General features: G+C 40.8%; 1 protein-coding gene across 4 annotated transcripts in view; it reads right to left on the bottom strand.

Moving 5' to 3' along the window:
• ripor2 (RHO family interacting cell polarization regulator 2) overlaps positions 1-17,162 on the bottom strand; it is an 87,502-nt gene that overhangs the window by 7,169 nt on the left and 63,171 nt on the right. For 3 of the 4 annotated variants that reach the window (XM_037535378.1, XM_037535377.1, XM_037535379.1), the window contains exons 7-16: positions 7,917-8,066; positions 7,683-7,746; positions 7,539-7,582; positions 6,998-7,123; positions 6,343-6,491; positions 5,652-5,781; positions 4,371-4,517; positions 2,374-3,021; positions 1,646-1,818; positions 252-417 (exon numbers count right to left, since the gene is read on the bottom strand). In XM_037535378.1, the coding sequence (XP_037391275.1) occupies positions 252-417; positions 1,646-1,818; positions 2,374-3,021; positions 4,371-4,517; positions 5,652-5,781; positions 6,343-6,491; positions 6,998-7,123; positions 7,539-7,582; positions 7,683-7,746; positions 7,917-8,066 (1,797 nt within the window). The remainder of the gene's footprint in view (positions 1-251; positions 418-1,645; positions 1,819-2,373; positions 3,022-4,370; positions 4,518-5,651; positions 5,782-6,342; positions 6,492-6,997; positions 7,124-7,538; positions 7,583-7,682; positions 7,747-7,916; positions 8,067-17,162) is intronic. The other variant, XM_017693881.2, reaches the window with a different exon arrangement.

Here is a 17,162-nt window from a genome sequence, read left to right as displayed (position 1 = left end):
ACACCCACACACACAAGAAACAGAAGTGTTTTATGTCAACGAACATGAAACATTTGTGCTTAACATGTACACAAAGCCCAATAACAGTGTTGTGACTATAGACATGCAGTGTTTACTTATTAGTCAAAGAGAAAAGTTGTATGAGTATGAGGGCATAAAAAATACAAATAGGAACTGAAGCATGTTATAGCTGTGATGATCGTATAACTCTGTGGGTTGGATCAGATAAATGTATGTGTCACCGCAAGCACCTGAATGAGGTGGTTGCAGTATTGGAGGTGAATAACGATGGCCACATCCAGGTTCTCGTTGCCTGTGGTCAGTGGCAGAGGGCTGCCAGCTACGCTGTTACCCACTCCTGTGTCCTCTGTCAGGGCTTCACTCAGGTGACCTCTGGCCTCTGGGTGCTGTCCTGACCTGTCAAACACACGATATATTCTCACCACAAGAGGGCAGTACAGCATGGTTTATTACACACAGAGTAGTTACACACAAAAGCAGGCATACATTATGCAATGGAACTGTTCAGTGTCTGTACTGTAACATATTAGAGTGAAATAAGCAGTTTCCTCACTGTTACTTTCCAATTACTTAAGAAAAATACTGGCAAAGATGTACATAAAACAGGACCTCTTTTCTATTGTTAAAAGCACATGGTGAAAATCTTTTGGCCCAAAGATGATCTAAACACCTGAAAGGTTTAAGTGCAGTTGAGCGATGACTAGGGCTGGGTATTGAAATTCAACACTTTACTAAATGAAATATTTCAACACTACATAGCATTTTACAATACAAACTAGCTTAGGTGAAATCTTTATTAGCTTGATTATTCCAAAGTCCAGACTACTGACTGGCTGTTCAAATGACCTTACAGTCATTTTTGGTGCAAACCTCATCCGCTTTTTGTTTGTTATTTAAAAGAGGGTATTAAAAAAAGTATCGCTCAGAAACATGTTTCAAAGTCAATGTATTATTTGTATTGGTATCTGAAAAGGTTCTAACAATACCCAGGCTTAGTGCAGACATTACAACAATGGGATACAATGTGTGGGGTGTGGCATTATTAGAAAAACAGTACTGCCACAAATATGTCATGATACCACAAATATTTTCATTGCTTTCAAAATAAAATATAGGTTCAACAGGCTCTTTTGAATTAAAACTAAAAATTAAATGCATTCAAAAGGCAAGGTAAGTCATGAGGTAGAGGCACTTCATAAGGCTGAAGACACATCGTCAAATAACATCTTTCCATAGTTCAACGCTTTCGCAGCCTGTAGCCCCCAGGCAAACACCTTCACAGCACCAACACAGAAATCCATAAGTGTGGTAGACCAGAGAAGAGGTACAGCAGGCTTTTCTTTTCAGTCACCTGTAGCCATTCTTTTAAACAAATTCCAACACAATGAGACACACCCTCCTCATACTGCTGCAATATTACACTGAAGAACCAATATGAAAGATAATAAAGACAAAATGAATATTTTGATGAACCAGTTTTGTCTCTACTGCTTTTCACACACATACATGCTCATACATGGTCCTGGGATTTTGTGGGAAGGCAGGTGTTAGTCAGAGGCAGGTGTCAAATTGAAAAGTGATGGAAAGGCTTTCTGCAGTCTCAGCTGTCCGGCAGAAGGCTTACCCGATTCTCTCTGTCTCCATGTCAAAGAACACAGACCGCGGGACAGCGGCAGTATCGTCCCCAGTGTCATCGTCATCAAAATCAGAGGTGTTCAGGAAGTCAAAGCTCTCCAGTGCACTCTCCACGGTCAGGCTGAGACTGGACGAGCGGCTCCTGCGAGCAGGCCCCCGACACTAAGGAGACACAAAAGCATTTAAACCCTGCCAGCACAGCTCAAAAGAAACCTTGCAAGGTAAACACTAACAACTCACTGGAGCTACACCACAAGCTTAAACTATTCCAGACAACGCCAGCTAATTAGAAGAAAATGCACTCTTACTCATTAAAATGACTCATTACTCAGAAACCTTGGACTCCTCAAACTTTCTTATAGGGATAATCCTGATGAACTTTTAATGCTTGCTATGTTAGTTGTCTGTAGGTCTTATTTGTCTTATTTAAAGTGTTTCCGGCACATAAAATGATGTGGCCTCATCGTCAGGTCTCAGGAACTATGTTTACAAATTAGCAGACTGGCACAGACTACCACATATACTTCTGGGCTGACATTTTCCCTGATTTATACCAAAGCTCAAACCATATAATCTTAATCATAATCTTAATCTAATAAACATATTATAGCATATTTAAACCAAATGTTTGAGACCTCTTTGCTTTACCCTTTTCTTTACTTTGCAAAACTGTTACGTAAAAGCAATACAAGGCTTGAAACTGTTGTGAAGCCACACCTTAAGCAGGTCCTCCAGTTTCATCACTTCCTGCTCAAGGTCCTGGAGCTCCCTGCAGCGCTGACTTAGGCTCTCCAGCTGTAGTAGTAGGCTCTGGATGGCCTCCTCCAGGCTACTCTCCAGGAAGGCCCTGCTGCCCTCTCCAGACCAGCTGAGGGCTCCAGCCTCAGGCAGGATTTCAGACGAGGTCAGCCTCCTGACTAGCTGTTTCGTCAGACTGCCCTCCTCTCCATCCAGTTCCACCGGTTTTAGCTCAGAGGCTTCATCAGGTCCTCCAGGCTCCAGGAAAACCACATCCTCGGGCCCCACAGCAGAGAGCTGTCCCTCAGAAGATAGAGATGGGGCTGTGGAGCCATACACAGGCCCCTGACCCTCCCAGTCTCGCTCAGAATCTGCCTCACTGGCACTAGCTAGACTCACACTCACACTGCCGCTTTCCTCTTCTTCTTCACCTCCCTCTTCCTCCACAGCCTGATCTGCTGTAGGGGGCAGCTGAGAGTCCACTTCAGGGGGCGTCACTGTGATCTCAGGGTTTGACTGGCCAGGGGCAGGACTGGAGGTGGAGGCGTCAGAGAAGGTGAAGGAGAGACGCTTACACTCGGCCACTCCACAGCCACCATTCTCAAAAACATCATCAGGCAGCGTTGACTGAAGAGCAAATTGAACAAAATAAAAAGATGAGGAATAAAGCATAAAAAACTGACCAATTATCAGTCAATTTCAATAAATTATTGCTGGCATAAGGAAATCTCTAATTTCTGACATGGTAGCTTTATAGTTCAAGACTATGAGGTCAACTAACCCTAACCCTAGCTTTGGACGATTTCTAGTAGTTAATTTGTCATAAAATATTCAAACAAAGCAAAAGCATAGGAGTGAAGGGGATATTATAATGTAATAATGCGCATCTGGACATAACTTAAAAATTAAAAATGAACAGTGTGCCATGTGCGTGAGTTTACAATGTGCTGTAATGACATCAGCAATTTAATAACAGAAACACAAGTTTTTATTACGTAGCAAATTAGGTGACAGCTTAAATAAATGTGCCCTATGTGCGACATGATCAATATAGCATGCATGTGTTGCCCATTCATACATACAACACTAGAACAGGCTTATAGCTCCTACAGGCACCCATCCATCTATAAATAGTTAAAACACATACATTGTTTTGCTTAATAAAAAGACAATTTGTAGAAAGGCATGTTACATTTATTTAGCATTAATATTTGATTAGAAAACAGCCATGAATTTTAGAATGTGCCTTTTGACATTTTATTTTTTTGGTTGATTTGTTCTGTTCATTTGTTATTTCACTGTGATCAAAAAACAGGCTCGATGCCTACTGAAGCAGATGCAGCCCCACTTGTCATGTTGCTCTCTCTGCAGCGTTTTGGCATGGTTTGTTCTGGGGCAGCAATTTCTGTGCAGCAGGGGAGCTTAAAGCATTTTCATTTCTTACCTAAAAGACAATTTCCATCACAGATCATTTTTATTTTATCATACCTGATTTGGACACATCAAAACACACTACTATATTTCAACCTTTTCTTTGAACTTTCGTAAGCAAAACAAGCAAAAATACAATTAATAATATTTTTTAAACATATTTTTGAAAGGTTGGTGGGGGGGGTGTGACTCTTCCATACAATGGTTCCTTCACATTTGAAATATAATAAAGGTCAGCTGGCCTTTTCAAACAGATTAAAACAAAATTAGAGTAAAGCAAAAATGGAGTTCTGAGATTTCCTTATTACAACAATACTTCCTGTCATCACCTGACATCTAAATTATGAAATTCTGTCTGTAACAATAGAACAGAGGATGAAACAACAGGACAGGATAAGGTGAGTGACATGGCTGACAAATAGGTGTGATTGCAAATGTAATAATGACTGCAAACATGCAAAAAGGGAAGTGGGAGCTGATACTGCAGATTTTGGAGGCCAGCACACTTGCACACAGACTGTAGCGAGGCATGCAACCTGACTCACATAGACTTCCAGACTGGACCTGGGGCGTGGCCGCAGCACAGCCAGGTCGCCAAACGAGCGACTGCGTCTGAGCTTCTCTAAAAGAGTGTCCCTGAGTGTATGCAGGAAAGAGAGGTGGTGGCCCTGCCGAAGCTGAGGCTGCCATGTCTGTGCACCAGCGGTAGACAAAAATACACAGTGGGGGCAGGGGATATTGACACAGAGGACCAAGGGAAAAGTAGTTAACTTGTGGTAATAAGGCAGAGCAACAGGGGCTGGTTACATAGTACACATTCACAGACATATATACGTGCAGCAGGCAGCATGGCAATATCAGGGCACATCAGGGTGGATGAGATATCAATGGCATTTCGGGCTTGGGGTGATGGGAAAATGACGCTTCAGGGTTAATTCAACAGAGTCAACCAACACCAGACTCCAATCATATACAACGATGAGCCAAAACATCATGACCACCTGCCAAATAAGCTGTGATTCCTCTGCATGCTGACAAAACAAAGCTGCCGAGTTACAGACTCAACAACACCTCTCAAGGCACCCTGTGGTATCTGGCACCAAGAAAACTGGACTTATCAGACCAAACTGCTTTCTTCCACTGATCCAAGAACCATTTGCAATGCTTGCACGCCCATCACTTTCAATGGTGGACAGGAGCTAGCACAGGTGTTCTGTCTGGTCTGAATGTTGTGTCATACTTTTAAAAAAAAAAAAAAGTTGTGTTATAGTTGCCCTTCTGTCACTTCAGACCAGACGGGATAGCCTTCATTGCACTTGAGCATCAATGACCTTTGGATGCCCAACACCTTGCCTCCAGTTCATGGTTTGTCTCTCCTCTGTCCACTGTCAGTGGGTATTCACCACTGCTGACCGGAAGCACCCAACAAGCCTTGTTGTTTCGGAGATGCTAGCTCCAGTCATCTGGCCATAACGATTTGGCTCTTATCAAAGCCGCTCAGATGTTCACGCCTACTCATTTCTCTCACTTCCAACGTGAGAACTGACTGTTCACTTACTGTCAAGTATATCCCAGACCTCGACATGCACCGTTGTAACAAGATAACCCACGTTATTTGCTTCATCTGAGAGAGTGGTCATAATGTTTTGACTAAGTGGTGCATTTGCATTGCTAATATAAATCAACTTTCATTTTTTTTTATATGTATCAGCAGCACAGTTGAAAAAAATACACACTCTACCCAAGGTGGAATACTAATACATCTAGAAGCAGACAGGATACATATATTTAGTCAGCCTACATTCTGTGTAAAAATAAAGACTCACAAAGAAGGATGTGTCCTGGAAGGTGGGAGTCTCAGGTGTGCCCTGACTGTATACAGACACTCGTCTCTGCAGGGCTGTGGCTTTGCTCACATTACCAGAGGAAAGGGTCAGGTCCTCCACATCAAACGGACTAGAGGGGAAAAACAGATGGTTCTTTGGTGAGACAAAGGGCTACACATTTAAAAGAAAAGTTCTTATTTACACAATTTCTCCATTACTGCAACTGTGCACAATCAGCTAAGACAGGTTTATAAACAGGTAGAGAGAAAAAAAATAAAAAAATCAGACAAATACTTCTGATACCACTGTTTTTAGCTATGTGACATAATACTGTTTATTTTTACAGACAATAGTATATCAGAACGTGTCAAAAACCACATAAGAAAATCTATTTAAGATCACTTAACAACTCAATGTAGTTTGAGTTAAGTGTGTGATGCATGATTCTAACCGGTAAACATTAGCTTAAATTACTGGTTCATCATCTTGTACCTCCAATGCAAAGAAGCAAACTCTGGATATATTTGTGTTACACAGTGACAGAAATTTTTGTATTTTTTGAGTACATTTACAAAAGATCATACTGCCCAGCAGGGGGCAGCACACTTCGTTTTATTTTAGAGGTACGGTATCTGTAAGAACTGAAGCCTCACTTTCAAAGTCTTACAAAACATGAAATAGTGCTACTTACAACCAGGTGACCTCCAGGTTCAGCTTGATGGTGCCCAGGTCATTAACATCCACAGCCACCACCTGAGGCATGGCAGTAAACAGGTCCTTTGTCTCACAGATAACACTGCCCACCAGGACATGAGTGGCAAGACCCTTCAGCTCCGTCACCTTTTGGATAAGGTCAGGGAAGGTTAGTGTCAAAGTCAGGGATTACTTTCAGGCATGTTAATTAAATTTCAATCTTGATTACCATACTGGGCATGTTAGGTCATTCATTAGTTAAAGGAAATGATCAAATTTACATAGCCAAAACATGTTGGGTATACACTTTTTGCTTCTTTAGTTTTTAACAAATTTTCACAGTGCAGTACAGTGATCTGTTGGGTAATCTTAAGTAGACTTGCTTATGTGGTGTCTAAAACTGTATAACATACTGTTAGATCACTGTCTAAAAAGCCATTCCACCCATCTTGAAGCCTGCTTTTTCATGGCTGGAAGGTTAAACCTCCAACTACCACAAGTACATTTAAAATCATACACAACTTTGAATGTAAAAATGTAATGATGATTCTTTTCAAAGTAAAAGTAGCAATAAGCAATTGTTTACTTTCTCTTTTCTAATCAGGGTACTGCTGATGCTTCATAGGTAACATGTTGAGAAGTACATATAGCACCTTAATAGAGATGAGATCTGTGATAAGAGGCATAAAGATCATCTCCTCTCCATCCCAGCTCTGTCTGGAGTTTGCCTCAATCTTCCCTTTCAGCTTCCACCGCTGCCGTCCATAGCGCATAAAAATCTGAGCGGAGGGAAGGAGAGGAAACAGATTAAAATAAAAGATGACGAGAGAAAGATGTTGAGGTTAAAAAGGCAGAGGCAGGCTCAATCAATGCTCCACAGCAATTAAGGGGAAAAGCATTTAGCACAAGCAAAGAAGAGTGGTTTGGGTTTTATATAGGCTTATAAAACCTGTTTCTCCAAGCTGGAGGAGAGTTGTGCTGCTGGATTAGAGCGAGTGAGTGTTGCTAAGGGAACAGTCATTATGGATGTACTTGATGTACTTAGCAGATTCCCAGGCATTTACTATGAGGACTTTCTAATTGGGGAGGTGGAAAATGCATTTAGTTGCTAGAATTACATAAATTGCTGCATGAAAGCCCATGAGCATTGAAGCTTTTTAGCATGTAACACTATCAGCAGTTTATGTAACTTACTTCGTATTGATCACCTGGACAAAGCCTTGCAAAGCCAGCCAAACCTGAGGGAGGAGAACACGGCTATAATAGACAATTCCTTAATAACTGAAATTATGGGCTTTTTTTCAGTTTTTCATTCACTGCACAAAAAAGCACTTTTACCTTTCATTTTGATATGGAATTCTCCCAGGAGGTTCTCCAGCTCCCCTTCAAAAGTGCTCATGTTCTAAGAAAAAGAGAAAAAAAAACAAAAAGACAGATAAGCTATTGCTGTAGCCTATAGCACCCATGCTGCTAAAGTATATGGATATTTGTTTGAAAAATTCCATAGGAATTCAGCAAAGCCCAACTTTCATGTGACTGCTTGTGAGAGAGAGTGAGAGAGAGAGAGATTACCTCTGTATATTCTTTGTAGCGGCGGTTGACTTCGGCCAGGCTGTCTCGTGTGCCTTTAGTTGATGGTGAGGCAGTGAAGGCTTGCTTCATCTTACTGGCCCCCTCTCGCAGCCTCCTCTGAATACAGAAACCCTCATACAACTCATCAACCTGCAAAACATGCACAGGATTAGTAATAAGGACTTCAACACACACATACACAAAACAATCTCTCAAAAGGACTGCATTAATGTTGCATTTACTGTGCTCGTATAGAGTGCTGCATTCAGTAGAAGTCAAAACAACAATACTGCTTTAACAGGAACCTCACAGTCAATGCACACGAGAGTCAGACTGCACAGCATGACAAAACTAGCTCAAACAACCACACAGACACACACAAAAAAAAAACAGTAAGGGTGGGGCTGGCATAACTGATGTATTAAAACAAGTTAGTGAAAGCATTAATACACACTGGAATGATTTCTCCTCAGGTTCTATACTGTTAACCTTTTTGGTTACACTGACATTACCATGCTGAAGAGTCAGAAATCCTATTTTTTTGCTTAAGGTGCCAAATTTTTTCCAAGCTGTGTGGACAAACAAACCTAATGTTTTCAGATTGAGCCACTTTCATTCTAGGATCGAACGGACACAGACACACGGACACAGATCTACAGGGTGGGCCATTTATATGGATACACCCAAATAAAATGGGAATGGTTGGTGATATCAACTTCCTGTTTGTGGCACATTAGTTTATGGGAGGGGGAAAACTTTTCAATATGGGTGTTGTCCATGGTAGCCGTTTTGAAGTCGGCCATTTTGGATCCAACTTTAGTTTTTTCAGTGGGAAGAGGGACCTTGGGGGCCATTCAATTGGCCCACGACGACCAATCCACTTTGGAAGCTGGCACGTTCCCTGAGTTTTTCCAGCAAGATGGTGCACCACCACATTATGGGTGTCAGGTCCGAGCATTTCTAGATGAACAGTTTCCTGGAAAGTGGATTGGTCGTTGTGGGCCAGTTGAATGGACTCCAAGGTCTCCCGATCTGACCCCCTTAGACTTTTATCTTTGGGGTCATCTGAAGGCAATTGTCTATGCTGTGAAGATACGAGATGTGCAGCACCTGAAACTACGGATACTGGAAGCCTGTGTTAGCATTTCTTCTGCGGTGTTGCTATCAGTGTGTGAAGAGTGGGAGAAGAGGCTGCATTGACAATCCAACACAATGGGCAGCACTTTGAACACATCTTATAAGTGGTCAGAAACTTGTAAATAACTCATGAAAGAATAAAGTTACGTTAAAACCAAGCACACCATAGTTTTTCTTGTGAAATTCTGAATAAGTTTGACGTGTCACACGACCCTCTTCCCATTGAAAAAACTAAAGTTGGATCCAAAATGACCGACTTCAAAATGGCCACCATGGTCACCACCCATCTTGAAAAGTTTTCCCCCTCCCATAAACTAATGTGCCACAAACAGGAAGTTAATATCACCAACCATTCCCATTTTATTTGGGTGTATCCATATAAATGGCCCACCTTGTATATATACAAATTGCAATTATGTGGCCATGCTAAGTCAAAAAACACCCTTCATTTATTTAAACTGTAGTCAGAAGGACCCATAAAAATAAGTTATTCCCTTGGTGTGTTTACCCTTTTGTTTTTATTACAGCTTCCACTTTTTAAGGAGGCTTTCTTTCAGTTTCTCATAGAAATCTATAAGGATATTTTAAAGTTCAACTCTTCAGAGACTGGTAGCATTTTCTGCTTCTCACAATTAAAGGAATACCAATAACACATTTTTGAATTATGAGTCCATATAATCTTATTTTACATCTCAGACGTCCAGTTTCATTCCAGTGCAAATTTTATTTTTGTCCATTTCTTATCTCCTCAGAAATATATTTTGAAAAATGAATAACTTGTACTCAATAGGCCTTTTAAAATAAACAAATAATGGTCTCTTTTGGAACAGCACCATAAATCATACGATATACGAAGTCAGCATGAGCCCACAATTGTCATATTGGTTCATTCCTCATCATGGGGTTTTATACTGTTATGAATTTATAAAAAAGCAACCGTTCCATCCCAATGGGACACACATGCTGAGAGAATAGTCAGACAAATGGACAGAGCCACTGCCAAGCTGATGTGACTGATGAAACATCTCAGCCCCAGAGTCTTTATTACAGAAATACATACTTGGAACATTTCCAATGAAGCATCAGCAGAGAGAAAGAGAAAGGGAGATGGAGGATGGAAGAAGATGAAGGAGGAAAACGAGGAGGAAGGAAAAACAGATTGTCAGTGGAATTAGTGCATAAGATGGGATGAGAGATGACAGAAAAAGAGATGAGAGAAAAGGGAGAGAGCGCGTATAACAAGGCAGCTTTTCCAGCGGCTGAGACAGTGCTGCAGAGCCGTCTCAAACAGCAGATGGCATTTAGCACTCCCTGAGTGACAACACAGCCCTCTGTGTGTACGTGTGTGTGTGTGTGTGTGTGTGTGTGTGTGTGTGTGTGTGTGTGTGGCCATCACATCCTAATCACCCCCCAGGAGAGCTGAAGCAATGGGAGACACAGCCATGGTTATGAGCTCATGTGACTCTGTCAAGAAGCTGAATACAGAGACAATTGTATAAATGTACCCATGCGCTTCTTCAGAAAACAAACTCAGAACTCAAATCAAAAGGAAATATTCACATATTCACAACCAGAGATGTTAAACATTGATAGATTTCTGTTTTCTGATCCAGAACAATGACAAATGGATTAGAAAACGGGACACTAATCAAGTAGTACTGAATGCACACCCGGAGAGCCTTCTGTAGAGTTCAGTTTAAGGATACACCATGATATGAGGAATTAAATTGGTTTCAGTCAATAATTTTAATCTCCATCAGCATCAGAGAGACACTTAGACTGAAATTTCAAACGACTACTTGATGACATTTATTGTACACTGGAAGAAAAGTATTCCAACACTGGACTACTGTGCTAAAATACTGAGGTTTTATTAATTTTATTTATTTTACTGAATTTGTAAACCTAAAGAAATGAACATTATATTGCTCTGTAATGCAAATCTATAAATGTAGACCCAATTTGTACTTTATTTAACATTTACACATCAGCATGGGTAGATAAATACATTAAATATTGGACTGAATATTGACATTGACCCCCAATTCCCTATTAGTGCATCCTTAGTCTAGTTGAAACCCCTGGATGGTATAATATGTAATATTTTTCAAACATATCACAGCATCTTATGAAATTTTAGCTTGTATTAATAAAGCTAATGAGCCCATGCTCCTATAGCTAGTTCTAATCTTTGTTAAAACAAATAAGTCAACACTTTACTTGAACACTGCTACATAACACTGACATTACCAGGCCATGGTAGGTGGCATGGCAGATGTAAGCTGTTACCTACAGTATGGTTATGTCAGTGTTACGTAGAAGGGCTCAAGTAAAGTGTGACCGGAAAGTCTTACAAACTGGCATAACTTTAAATGGACAGTTTGGCTTTGATCTGCATTCCTTAGTTGCCCCAAAGGGAAGCTTACACCAAATTTCTAAAACTATATATTTAGTTTTTAGTACAAATGATATCAGATCTAAAAGCAGACCTGTGGGATTTAAATATTACATAATGCTGTTCTCATGAGAGTTGGACCCACATTCTGCTGAAGGACAAATTTCAGGGAGCAGGGTTGGGCAGTCCAGATGACACATGTGTGGGTGTATCATCTGTCTGTGTGTATAAATGTGTGAATGTGTCTGGTGGTGGTCCCATCTGAAGAGTCAGTTAAACGAGAGAAAAAGACCCACCCAAGTCTAGATTTCTCCACAAACACCCACCACAGCCATTCTTGCTGTGGAAAGTATGTGGTCGCCTTGGCTTTTCAAAATCCCCCCTTTTCTCTCATGCCTTGTCTGTTAAATCTGTGTGTTGGTGGGGCTAACTCAGCATTAATAGGGTGTTTTATTTTCCCCCAAGTACAATTTGTCCTGTCTGAAACAGAAAAGGAGTGTCCTCCCATCATTAAAAGAACATACTGCATTTTCCCATCAATCTTATAATCAGACGCATGTCTTTTAAAAGGACAGTTTAACAAAGATTAACATAACAACATATAATATATAAACAATTTATAGAAATGTACCATGTATTGTGCACAGGCCATGTTTTATATTTATGATTTAATGTTTAATGTTTTGCCTGCAATATGTTAAATCTATCAAATAAACACTGATTGCATGTTAAAATATGTTTGTTCTCTGTAGAGGATGTTTTAATTTCCTTTTACTTAGAAAATCAATAAAACATGTAATTTCACCAGGGGCACACAAACTTTTGCATATGACTGTCATTGTCTAACCAATGCATAGTAGCTCTTAAATGGTAATTTTACAAAAGAAGGTGAACAAATCGTTAGCATTTTTCAATACATGTCCAAACAATGGAGATAAAAGGTTGTCCTGATGGTGCCTACATGAAGAAAACTGCATGCATAAATGATTTCACTTGCCTCAAACCATGTAGTTATTAAGCTCAATTTGAGATAATGTGGTTTCTGACACTATTATCTATAAAAAAAAAATACTGTTAGCTTAGATAAAACAGTAGAAGATAAAATAGTATAGGTATCTACAAGCTTTAATTTGCTATCTTTTTAAAAGTGGGTAAATAATAACAATGCTAGTTAGCTACATTAGCCTCATAGCTCTAGTGGACACAAAATATGGCATCAAACATGTCTTGGATGATTGTGTAAAAATGTGTAAATCCAGCTTTTACAGAGAACTATCACTTTAAGAAAGGGTCTAACATCCATGAATATGATACTACTGACTCAAAACCGCCTTCATGTTACACAAGAGTCATCAAGCCTCATCACTGGCTGTGCACATGTGCTAGAGGAAACTGCGGAATAGGGTGGGGTATGTGACTGACAGGACTATGGGCAAGTGAGCTCAGCTGCTGGTGCCCGTGTGTGAGACCAATAAAAATTACCAGCTTGTCTCACTTTTGGGAGGCTTTGATACATACACAGTGGTACAAAAGGTACAGAATCAGCACGCCGCACTGTTCCTCTGCTTCATCTGCTGATACTCTTCCAGCCTTACACTGTTCCGATTAAACATTTATCTCCACTCAAACTGCTCTTTATCTTCTGTGTTGTGCCTGGAGCGATCGTGCTCTGAGGCAGAGCTCACAGCCAATCAGAAAGCCCTGCAGCGGCTGAACTTGGAAGAGTGCTGTAAGAAGCCTCAGGTCAGCTTCAGTATCTCTCTCTCTCTGTCTCTCTCTCTCTCTCTCTCTCTGTCTCTCTGTCGCTCTCTAGTTCTTATGCTCTTATGCTTCATAAGAGCAGTGCTTTGCATCAATGACACTGTCCTTATTGAAACATATAGGGTTCAAAATATGCTTATTTTGCTTTGTCTGAGGATTAGTATTTACCTGATTAGTTCTTGCACACCACACACACACACCCCACTGGAATACACACCACCAAAAAAAAATAAAAAATTCAAGTCACTTTAATATACCTAAACACAATGTGAAAGTCCCTGCTTTTATACATGCATCTTAAACAAATTAGGTTTAATATTTCTGAACACTGCAATTCTGGACCTTGGAATGGTGATTTTAACCTAAAATGGTAAGGCGAGCTGAAGATGTTTAGTGTCTATATCTCTATATAACTCACACCTTGCCTCAGAGTCACAAGGATGTGATGCGAGTGTGTTTGTTATGAAACACAAAAAGAGACAGCTGGGGAACACGGCCCACATCCAATAAATTTGCATACACATAGAAAACACACACATGCGTACAGACAGACACACTTTCCACTGAGACAGTTTTTGATGTTGGGCTTGTGTCCTTTTTAGTTCACAGCATGGGCCCAGGCACTACGAGACCAGCCCATTTGTGCAAGTAAGCATCTGTTTGGCAACACTTTAGCCTAACTTGTGTGTGTGCGCACATGTGCATTGTGGGGGGTCAGATTTAGCCAACCAAGTGAAATATCCAACCCAAATAAAGTGGCTGGATCTTGAGAAAACAACAGAGATAATATAATAAAAGTGAGACTGCACCGATTGTCAATTTTATGGCCAATTCTAATATCTTTATCACCAAACTGTTCAATGGCCAATTTTTTTTGGCCAACATTTATTAGCATTTTTTTAAAACCTGAAGCTCAAACTGTGGGGACTAAAAGAAGATATGAAACACATGACATATGAAACCTTATTTGCTCCTCTTTAAAACAAACTGGCATTTTAAATTTATAAATGAAAAATCAAATGCCAGAAAAAAAAACCTGAATAAAATAAAGCAGTACATCAGTTTGACATCTGGTTGTTCAATATATATAATGGATAGTATAATGTATAATGTTAGAGAGAAACTCATTTGCATATAAAAAAAATGTACTGTTCTGTTTTGTTTTTTTTTTCTTTTCATGATGACTGGACACAATACACACAAACCTTATTACCTATATTTGAGGAATAACAAACTACTAAACAGAAATTAAGTGATGTGCAAAAAAGAAGATATGGGTGCATTATCAGCTGTACTTATGGATTTAGGACCCCTACTCCACATCACCCCACAGATACTAGACCGATTAAACCAAAATTAAGACCTTCCTTTCACCCACATTAAGCATACTGGTTCTGATTGACACAAAGATCAAACAACATGGAGAAGAGAAGTGTGGGAGAGAGAGAAGACTAAGCCAAATAAACAGACTGCTGCTTTGAGCCTCAGGATCACCAAGAGACCATCACTGCTATGTTAGGCTAATCTTATAGAGAAACTGGATTTTACAGGTGTTTGTAATGCAACAGATGAGGTAAACTGAGCTCAAGGGCTAAAGTCAAATTGCCCAGGAGATCTTACCATATCCCACCTCTAATATGTCCCTCGCTCCCTAAAGCTCACTAGAATTTGTCGCCTACTCCTTCCTCTGGTGCCATTCTCACTTCAAGGTTCTGATGGGTGCTCAAATCATCCCCAGGAGCGATGGGCTTGTCGGGAAAATTCTGAGAAACAGCTCCTCTAGGAAAAGTGCAGGGTTATTTTTAACCCTCGTCAGAGGAACACTGGCTCCTTTTTCATCACAGCTTTGAGAAGAGATAAAAGGAAGATGACTCCTCCCTTTCACCCTTATCTGTTCTTCCTCTTTTCTACCAACCTGCTTAAGAACACCTGTCGCAAGACTTCCTGTTTGCCCTGCCCTATTTCCTGTGGATGGGTGGGACACCTGTGGTTGCAGAACTGATTCAGGCACAAGTGTTTCTAAAGAGAGAACGAACATTTCTCTCATTCTGCAAGTGTGCGACATGTGAGTGTACAGATGGCCAAGTGCCGACTGCAGCTACAACTGCTGGACCATTTTCGAGCTACAGAAATATTTGGGGTATATGTAGGAGTGAGCCTGTAGGAGTGTTTGCAGTGATAGGCATCAACTGGACACCCACATTACTCTGCCCTGTGGAAGATGCTGTGCTTTATCTGCTAAGCAGTGCAGGCTCTTGCATTTAAGTCCATAACATTTGTGACTCTCTTTCTGTGCCAGTATCTAGCATGGTAACACTAACGGCTGATGAGCAATCAAACCCAACAGAAGGAAGAAAAGAGGAAGGAAGTATGATGTGTTGCACTTTTTAGAACCAGGCAGACTAAATTAAGTTGTGCCAGGGTATATTATTCCTTCATGAGCCAAATCTTTTCATGCATAAAAGCACTTAAAACAAAATGCAGATGGGAATGGGGTGTAAACGTGTCTCTGCAGTCTCGCTTCCGTCACTAGGACACAAAAACACACATGCTGTCCTTCACACACACTCCCACTGTTCCACCAGAGCAGAACACATGGGACAGTACACACTGCTCTCCAATATGGAAAAGCTCACACAGTCACAAACACACACAAGTATGAATATATGCACTTCTACATCCTCATTAAAGCCTCCAACGCAGTCATCAAAGGTCTACCCATCACCACTCTGGAGGATTGCTTTGACCTAGATCCAGAGCCAATCACAAACAACGCAAACCACTGCCAAGCATTCGGGTAAACAGAACAAAACAGCCCTGTGAATCACTGTAAGGGAGCTGCACAATGTTCTATGCAGTCTCCAGAACCATAAACAAAGTACAAGTGATGTTTCAATTGTCTTTATGAGACATGTGGACAGCCACCCAGTTCTTTCAGAGTAGCAGAGTAGAAAGGACATTGGGCTAATTTCAAGCTATGAATTGCTCTAGAATGGCTTCAAATGCTTCCATCTTCAGGTTGCTATGACTACCTCTAGAGCAGAAGCGCTTTCAGGTTGCCAATTAGTGCTCCGCTGTGAAGCAGCCACACACCTTTGTCAGCAGGACATTGTGGAGAGGAAGGCAGCACAGCAGGGCTTGAGAGAAACTGACCAGGGACTCTGGAGTCAAGGCAATTACTACAAACAATGATGCACAACCACCAATAGCACACAGTCACTGCTCACAGTCACACAACATTTTAGGTGTCAAATGGTTCAAAACAAATAGTCTGCACTTCCAGTTCAAGCAGCTGTGAAGACTACCAGGAGTTCGCTTGGCCTTACAATGAGTTAAAAAGTTTTAATCTGGTGCACAGAGTCAAGTGCTTAGCCTCCACAAACCAATCCACAAAAACCCAGCTGCTAGTGCGTGGGATAGCTTTTGGCTGATGTGCTGCTGTGCGTATTGAGTTGGCATGAGAATTATGTACACATGGCCACAAAAACAGTAGGGAAAAAGGAGGGAAATGATGAAAAGATGCTTAGCCTCCATAAAAACGGTCCACACCAAGGCCCAGCTGCTGGTGCGTGGGACTGCACTTGGCTGATGTGCTTCTCTGCGTATTGAGTTGGTGTGTGGAGGAAGTGCACATGGCCATAAAAACCAAGAGGGGAAAAGTCAGAGAGGGGAAAAGTCAGAGATGGAAAAAGTCAAACAGAGGAAGGGAGAAGATAATAAAGGGTTAAAAGGTCCTCACATACATATTAACACAGAGGCACACACATGCATGCATAGAACTGTTTCATTTATCATAACGAACAGGCAAAGGAAACAAAGCTTCTAAAATTTACTGAGGAAAAAAAACTAAATTTGCAAATCAAACAGCCGGTGTTCTCAGAACAATGTTCTGGCCACCACAAAGTCCAGACCTCAGCATCACTGAATGAGCCCCTTGGTTGAGAAGCATAAAA

The sequence above is a fragment of the Pygocentrus nattereri genome, chromosome 27 (assembly GCF_015220715.1).
Source record: "Pygocentrus nattereri isolate fPygNat1 chromosome 27, fPygNat1.pri, whole genome shotgun sequence".
In the NCBI taxonomy this organism is placed as follows: Eukaryota; Metazoa; Chordata; class Actinopteri; order Characiformes; family Serrasalmidae; genus Pygocentrus; species Pygocentrus nattereri.
Note: the sequence above shows the minus strand (reverse complement) of the source record. Positions and strands in the feature narration are given on the sequence as shown.